At 32.4% G+C, this 8,775-nt stretch overlaps 1 protein-coding gene across 1 annotated transcript; it reads right to left on the reverse strand.

The window, feature by feature from the left end:
- Positions 1 to 2,313: 2,313 nt before the first annotated feature.
- LOC112525827 (VQ motif-containing protein 8, chloroplastic) lies at positions 2,314 to 3,275 on the reverse strand. Its single transcript, XM_025136109.1, has one exon. It carries the CDS (start codon positions 3,141 to 3,143, stop codon positions 2,571 to 2,573), a length of 573 nt encoding a protein of 190 aa, XP_024991877.1. The 5' UTR covers positions 3,144 to 3,275; the 3' UTR covers positions 2,314 to 2,570.
- Positions 3,276 to 8,775: the final 5,500 nt, after the last annotated feature.

An 8,775-nucleotide genomic window follows, 5' to 3' on the forward strand; every position in this document is an offset into this window, starting at 1 on the left:
ACAGGGGCGGACCGCCTAAGGGGCCTATAGGGGCCCTGGCCCCTGTGATTTTTTTCCCAATTAACCCTCCATAGTATAATCCATTAGGTTGTAGAACCCCAAAAAATTCAACCGGCCTCCCCCTTCAATCCCGAGAGGCGAGMGACGGAGCGAGAGCAGCCTGTGTGAGGGCGAGCCGACGAGGAGTCGAGGAGGGTGACCACGGCGTGACGGCACTGACCAGCGTAGACAGCAGACGGCAGACTAGGCGTAGGCGAGACGCGAGACGGCGAGAGCGCAGGCTGCGCAGCAACCAGCGTAGACGCAGGCGGAGTCGGAGGCAGCACTCGGGCCTCGGCGGTCGACGGCCAGCCGGCCACGGTAACTCCAGCCTCCCGGTAAGTCCGTCCTTCTCTGTTCTCTCACTTCTGCTGTTCTGAGTTCCTTACTTTGTTGTATACTCTAGCCTCTAAATGCACTTTCTATTTTGAAATCAAAACCCAGAAGTGGTGATTTACTGATTTAGGTGATTATTAGGTCTAAGTTTATTGAAATTGGTTATATCTTATATGGTGATTTACTGATTATGTGGTGATTTAATGGTTATGTCATATGTGATATGTGGTAATGTGGCTGAAATTGGTTATTTAGAGATGCCTTTGGTTGGTATTTGAAATTGGCTGAAATTCACTAAAATCAGGAAGAGATTCTGCAAATCCCAATCTAGCAGTCTCGTTTTGGAGGGAGGAACTTGTCGAGTTTTTCTTGCACAGTTGCTTCCTGTTTCCTACACTACTCACCATTGTAGATTCCCGGCTCCTTTTGGATAATAAATTTTTCATCTTCTCTGCACCACCTAAAGATGGTATCCAGCCCTCATCAATTAGCTTTGGAACTGGAACGAACTTTCCTCTTTACACTCGACATCAAAAAAGCTTCTCTGAAGCTCCCTTCAGTCTCACTGGGACGCATAACTGAGTTCCCATTGGCACTTCCAAGTACTGAAGATAGGACATAAAAGGTTTTTGACAATTTTGCATTTTGTCTCATATTTCGCAATATCCTTTTATTTTTAGGCCACTTCCATGAATCGAACTTCAAACGACCAGAAGTTGTGGTTTCATCTAGATGACCTGGCCATTTTTGGAACAATTCCTTCTTTGTAGCCTCTTTTAACTCACAAGAATCTGAACTAGGACTTTAGTTCTTTTCCTCAAATTTGTTTAGTTCTCTTCCTCAAGTCTAGTTCGACAAGGCAAAGGTGAAAAGGTATTCACTTCCTGTTGTATTCCCCCAAGTGGGTTACATTTGTCTGGTTTTACTAAACCATGTTTTTTGTAACCACCTTGAATGTTTTCCTTGTTTGAATATGGACAGTGTATTTTTGGTACCTTTAAAATATATAATATATTAGGTCCGGCCCCTACGGTTGGAAAGTTTGTGTTCCGCCCCTGCACACACACACACGTTTCACCAGATTAACTAGTTAATTCGTTCATTCATTTTAATTTTAATATGATTATATGGTGAGGTTAGCTTGCGAAATTAGCATGACGGTTTGCTAAATGTTCTTTTAGCTTGTGTAATCTATTTAATGGCTTGCAAAATGGCCCCTCAAAATCATATTTTACTTATAAAAAATACATTTAGCAAGTTGCATGCGAAATATCTATTTGCAAAGTCTTAGCTATTTTGATTCGAACATACAAAATTAATTTGCTAAAAAGCAAAGATGTTGGTCCAAAATGACAAACTAATTAGGTCAATATTTCCTTTAAAAAATATATTTCATTAAGAAACCCAACTTGTACTTTAATAACAATATATGTTATTAGTTGATGTATATAAAATGTTTTTATATTAGAATTATTAAAAAAAATTGTAAACCCAAATCTAATTTACAAATATTAGTAACAAAAAAAGCACTAATAGGGGGAAAAATTAAATAAAAAACCACTTTGCTTGTAGCATGATAGGTAAGTCTTTAGGAAATTTCATTTTTTTGGGTTTAAATTTAAACGTCGATAATATGACCATAGAAGTTCACTTATGATAACCGTAAGTCATTTGTGATCGTCAGCATGGCTAGACGGTGTGCAAATATAAGTTGGTCTCGATGCAATTACCCATAAACAAAATTTAGGTAATAAAACTAACCATAAAAATATGCCTTTTTAAATAACTTCTCGTAATAGCTTGGTTAACAAGCCTAACCTTTAGATTCAATCCACAGTTTGTCAACTGATTATAACGTTTGTCAACTTAATTAATGTGTCAATTAGTAGGGTAAACAAATTACTGCTCACACTCACAGATATGATGGTCAATTACGTTATATCAAATTTTAATTGACTTTATTCATATCTATTCATCTACGTACAATCCTTCAGAAAACCAAAGAACAAATTAAACAATTAAATACATATTGTCATTCACAAATGGATCAATCTAACCCTAATCACGGCTGTTTCTGAAATCCTGAGATCTTCAAAACGAAAAATAACATCAATGTTTATGAACATATATATATATGTATATAAAATTATTAAGGATGTTAATGATAAATGAATCATTTGAGTTGAGTGCTTCCATCAATATTCAGGAAGGCCTTTCAACAGCTCAACTAGAGAACCAGGAGATAATGAAGTAGTCATGTTTGGAGACGAAGATACCATATCGGAGAATTGAAAGAAAGGTCGAGTTGAACAGAAGTAATCACTTGAATTTGGGGTAAAGAGCGGGATATCAGCCACGAAAGGACTCGAAGGAGCATTAAACATCGGACTCTTGTCTTTTATAATCTTATCTTTCTGATGTGTGACTCCAGAATCATTGGAATTAGAATCGTTATCTTTCCGATCACAGCTGCGATCTTGCTTTAGGGTTTTCTGTTCTTGTTTTTCTTGATCTTTGGAGCCAGAATGACCCGTGAGCTTCTGAACAAGAGCCATGAAATCATGAGGTTTGGTGTGGATTACTTCTGGAGAATAAGTGTAGATTATGATCGGCCTTTTGATCTGTTGCTGCTGGTGGTGGTGTTGTTTGTGAATGGTATGAGACTCTTGTTTCACCTTTAATGGCGTCGGTCGTGGACCATTGATCACCACTCCACTTCTCAACTGTTGTTGTTTGTGATCACCATCAAGAAACTTTCTAGGGCTCATCTTGCCAACAAAGTTACCAACTTCTACGAACCCAGAAGAAAGAAAGAGAGATCTTTGTGGCAGAATCGAAGAATTCACTTAGCTTGGAAAAAGATTGATCGATCGGATTAAAGATGATTTGAAGAGGGTATTTCGGATGGGTGTTGGTGAGGGTAATGCGACATATATAAAGATCCAAGGGGGAAGCCAACTTGTCTGACCGTTCATTAGTTATCTTCAATATTTTTTATGAATATATATATAATCAATATTTTGTCTCAACAGGAAACCCTAATCTGACCCTTGACTTTAATATTTAATTATGACGTGTTGGTGACCGTCAAATGTCACATCCTAGAAAAGTCAACTGCGGCAAATGTATGGCGGTGTTGACTTAAGAAATCATTGTTGATGCAATTGCATGAGTTTTTGAGAAGGACTGGTTTCGTATATTCCATTTTTTTAGATACTTATTAAATTAGAAGCAGATGTGTATTGGGGTAAAAAGAAGGGATAAAACTAATACCATGATGATGAATTCTTAACAAATACGTAATATGTACAATTGAGACCATGTTCATGATCTAAATTTGAACATTTAAACAAAACAAAAACCAAAAACACCTGGTATAACTCACTCGAGATTATGATATAAGATAGTGAGACGTTCGTAAATGTATCCTCTATGTATCCTAAATAATACGACAATCGTTTTTATGAAAACCTCCAACTTTTACAAAAACGTGAGAAAAAATTTGGAAGAAACGATGACAAACTAAATTTGACCATCTAATAAAGAATGTATGATCAAACTAAACTTTTTCTAAACGTTATAAAATTGATGACGGTAGTCTACAATCGCCTTTTCACCATATATACCAACTACCATATTGATCAGTCCACCAATTAAGAACTTGTACATTCCGGCTTGTTGAAAATCAATGTTGCACAACTTACAAACATACAAAGTGTACAACTCCTATTGAAATAATAGAAGAGGATATGATAGTGAATCCGTTGATAGTTTATATGTATATGATATATATCTATTGATTGACTTTCTCGTTGTCTTTTGGTAATTAAGATCAATGAGCTTGATTTAGTTGTTCGTATTATATATATATGCTTTATTGAGTAGTTTATCTCTTCTTGCTAACGAGCCTATTGGGCTCAAACTTACAAGTCTTTTTAACAAATCCAATCTACATTTGATATGAATTTTAGATTTATTTTTTCACGTGAATTGAATGTTTGGTTCCAATTGAAAGTTTGACGTGATAAAACTAACTCCTTCTAAGACTTCAAGATAGTCTTAAAGATCTTACGAAATGAGACATTTTCACATGATTCAAAACTTATATTATATTACAATGGATACGATTTCGGATATGTTTGTTAATAGGTTCATGAACAAAGACAACCACGAAGGAATAGAATCTAATTAAAAACAAATGATCAAGGGATTAGTCAATGTTGGTTGTTAAGTATTTGATTTAATTAATCGATAGTTAATTCATTATCGATCCAATTTGAGTGAATGCCAATTAAAAGGATAGAAAAAAGGTTAATTACCAATGTATAAACCCAACTAGACATAGTTAATTGGATCATTGATTCCTTCTTCTACTATAAAAAAAATTCGTCAAAATAACTTTTAAAGATCTAGTTTAAAATTATATAAACCCGTTGTTCAGACGATTTGATCATTCAACTTGGTGACTTGAAGACCAATTCAAGGTAGAGTTGTACATGCACGGTTTGATTCGAGAAAAGTCCGGTTCCATCAAAACAGTCTTAAAAAAGTCTAGACTGACCTGGATCTTGCACGATAAAGACTAAATCCGGATTGACAGTACGATCTTGATAGCTAGCACGATCTTGATAGCTAGTCCGATATGAAAAAGTCCAATCTAGACCGTTTGATCTAGGCTTTTGGTTGATCCTACATTTTTATTTGATAAAATATAATATATTATACACGGCGTTAATTTAATACATTATTAATTATGGTAAATATTGTTTTATAACTTTTAATTTATTGTAATTTTATTAATTTAAATGTCTATAAATTTACAATGAAAAAAACTAAAAAGGGAAAAAATCAATATATTCTAAAGTAAGCGGCCGGACAAATTAATGTCTAGTTGTCATTATTTTGTAATTCTCATTTACATGAAAAAATGTCACATCAAAATCAACCGTGTAGTATACGTAGGTTAAAAGCTTGTTCAGTAGCTAAAATTGAAACGGTATATGAAGAATTAACGATTTGTTACACGAAGGTATTGTTTGGTTCGCAAAACTCGAAGGATTTCAAAAGATTTTGAATGATCAATTCATTTGACCAAATTCCAATTCATTTGTTTGATTCACATATTAAAATTGAGGAAATCTTTTAAATTTTACAAATTAATGAATTTATCAACTTTTTTGACATAAATGAAAGAATTGGATTCTATCGTTATGCAAATTTAACCAATGCTCCCTGACTCCACAACGACCATGCTATTATTATCACCATCACACCTAAACCCCTAACACCCCCACCATCACATTACTATTCCCACCCCACCCAAACTACCATTGAACACCATATAACACTATTGTCATCATCACCCCACCCACCACTATCATCATCACAACTACCACCCCACATCCAACCCACCACCAATGTCACCATACCACTAATGTCGTCGTTACAGTTGCCATCTCCACCTCCCCCCCAACAAAGATGAAGATTATAATTCTTTTGCGAGATTCATTCCAATTCCTACCAGGCAAGCGTGTGATCAAATTCATTTGAGGAATTTCAATTCCATATGCGAAACAAATACCCCTTGATTGATATATTAATTTTTACACCAATTATGGATTAAGACAAGCCTTTTTATGTTTTGATTAATTTTACCATAGTTTCTATTTGACAACAAAATGAAAGCATGTATGGGTAAAACCTTTTCTTTTTAAGCAAAACAAGATTAATATTTAAAAATCACAAATATAAATTGTATCTGATTTACATTTGAAAGCTCTACTTGTTAAAATTAAATAGTCTATGTTTCATAGAAATATTAAATACTAATATGATTTTTTTAAACCACATGATTTCTTATCAGTTTGGTTTTTTTGTATGTTATCTTTTGACTTAATCGGGTTGTAATATATGGATTATATACGAACTCATCTTGAGGAAGAAAATGTCAACTAAAAATAAGGTGGATGGTGACGGTTTTGATTATTATTACTCCAATTCAAACTACAAAACTATAATAGTTTAGGAAGCCTTTTGATTAAATATTTAATATTTTAATAAAATTATGAATTATAATTAAACTCATCAGTAAGAATTAATTATTAAAATATCATATTTTTGCGACTTTGGCGTTTATAAAATGGCTTTTTGCGAACTATATGTAAATTTGTGAGCTCCACTTTTAAATGTACGGTACCTATCATCTCTTTTAAACATGCAAAAATTGCCCTTCTAACAAATCTCAAAAAAGTCAAAAATGCTGCCCCACAACACCCTGCAGCATCATCATCATCATCATCTTTTCTTCTTCCAAGTTGATGCAAAAAAGCACCTCCCAAAAAGTAATAAAATGTACTTTTTTGAAAAGTATGTTACGTCGAGAATGCGACGTTTTTCAAGGCGTGCTCTAAAACGATAAATTTGTATGTCATATATAAAATTATATATTATCTAATCAGATAATAATATTAAAAAAATGTACATTCATATTAGAAGAAGAAAAATCATATAGATTATTATTATAAAAATATGTTTTGATTAAATATTTAAAATAGAACTTAGCTTCATTTTAAGAGTAAGTCTATAACGTTTTATTAATTTGTGAAACTGTGAGTGATTTTATTAATTAGATCTATAAAAATGTAAAATCTAAAGTTAAAAGTGTAAAACCACAAAAGATGAAAAATAAATAAAATATTTTTTTGGAAAAAAAATCACGTGTTACAAAAACGGGCACCACGACGTGAATGGCGTGCCTCAAGACGCCATGGTGTGAGTCACGCTTTACAGTAATGTTATGAACTATTTTGTAATGACAGAGACGAGTTTTGCATCATGTCACGCCATGACGCGCCTTTTTAAACACTGATATAAAAGTTTAATTAAGTTAGAACCTATAAAATTTGAGATTCATTAAATTCAAACTACCATCTTTGAATAGCAGTTTCTTTTTGGTAAAGGGGACGGAACCCTGGAAAAATTTATTCAAAAACTAAAACAATACAAGCTACGAGGGGCATACCCAAGAAACGTAAAAAATAAGTGTAGTTACAGATCAATAAAAATGATAATGTTTAAAAACGCAAACTGATCATTTGAAATAATTAATCTTAATTAGTTCTTACATAAAATAAAAGATTAATTATTAATTTACCTTTTTTTTACAACTCAACAAAGTATTTAATTAATTTTATTTTTTCGTTACTCCAATTATTTGAAGAGACCCAATCATTTAAATTTATTTTCCTATTATGTTATTCATAATTTTCTTTGTCTTTTTATGTTTTGGATCAAGACTTTTCTAGGAATAAAAGATTGTGTAACAAACTCAATAATTTATAAAGCGTTCACAAGAGTGCATAATGTGTTAAAAAAGGTGTTCACAAATGAAAATCTTGTGGTTCTGGTAGAGAATAATGGTGTTCATAAAGTTTTAATAAAATAAGAGGTCGTTTACCTAGCTCTTACTCGATAAATGTATAACAGTAAAATTAAACATTTTATTTAACTTATCAATTAGGATTTTAATCTATTAAAATGACATCGTATGCACTACTTTCATGCAATAAGTGTTTATCGGATTAGGGTCGTCGTTTTCACTTACCAAGTAATTAAATCTCTCTGTTTTTGTCATCCCTCTTACCGGGTAAGATTATTAATTATTGTCATGTTTATCCAATAAGGTAATATGCCCAGATAAACATTTACTGTATAAACGTTTAATAAACAACCCCTAAGTATTTACAATATGATTACAAAATGTGTTCGTTGGATTCTTCAGTTTGTTCACACAATTATTTAGTTGGAGAGGAAAGAGAATAGAGGAGACTGATGAATGATGATTTACAAAATACTCGGAATATCCATTTTTTATTTAACTTTTCTAATTAATTTAATATGATTTGTGATCAAAATTACATCTCATCTCATGAATCTCATAAAATATTTGTTTGTCCAATGACTCCATGTATACATATATAATATTTTTTTTAAAATTTTTAATAAAAATTTAAAAAAACAATTAAAAGATTAAAATATTTCTCAACTGAAATGTTATTTTTAATGGCATTAGTCTGATTGACTAAATCTAAAATAAAGTGTTAATTGTAGTGATTAAAAGTGTAATTAAATTTAGAGATGAAATTTGATAGTAATTGACAAACACTGATCCATAAATGTGGTTTTACTTATAATTGTATTATTATCTATACTATATTATAAAGCATTTGGCTAAAACTCTTAAAAACTCTTAAACTCTTAAAACTCTTAAAACCGTTCATTCCTAAACAATTTCATCTCTATCTGATTTCATCCCATAACTGAATTCGTGTAACTAATTGCAGATAAACACAATCAAATACAAGATAAACATCTCATTTTAAATATAAAAAATCTAAAATA

This window comes from Cynara cardunculus (genome assembly GCF_001531365.2).
Source record: "Cynara cardunculus var. scolymus isolate 2C chromosome LG 13, CcrdV1, whole genome shotgun sequence".
NCBI lineage: Eukaryota > Viridiplantae > Streptophyta > Magnoliopsida > Asterales > Asteraceae > Cynara > Cynara cardunculus.

What these genes read in the sequence shown, in the direction of transcription:
- LOC112525827 (XM_025136109.1), bottom strand. Translation starts at nt 3,143, where the DNA reads ATGAGCCCTAGAAAGTTTCTTGATGGTGATCACAAACAACAACAGTTG.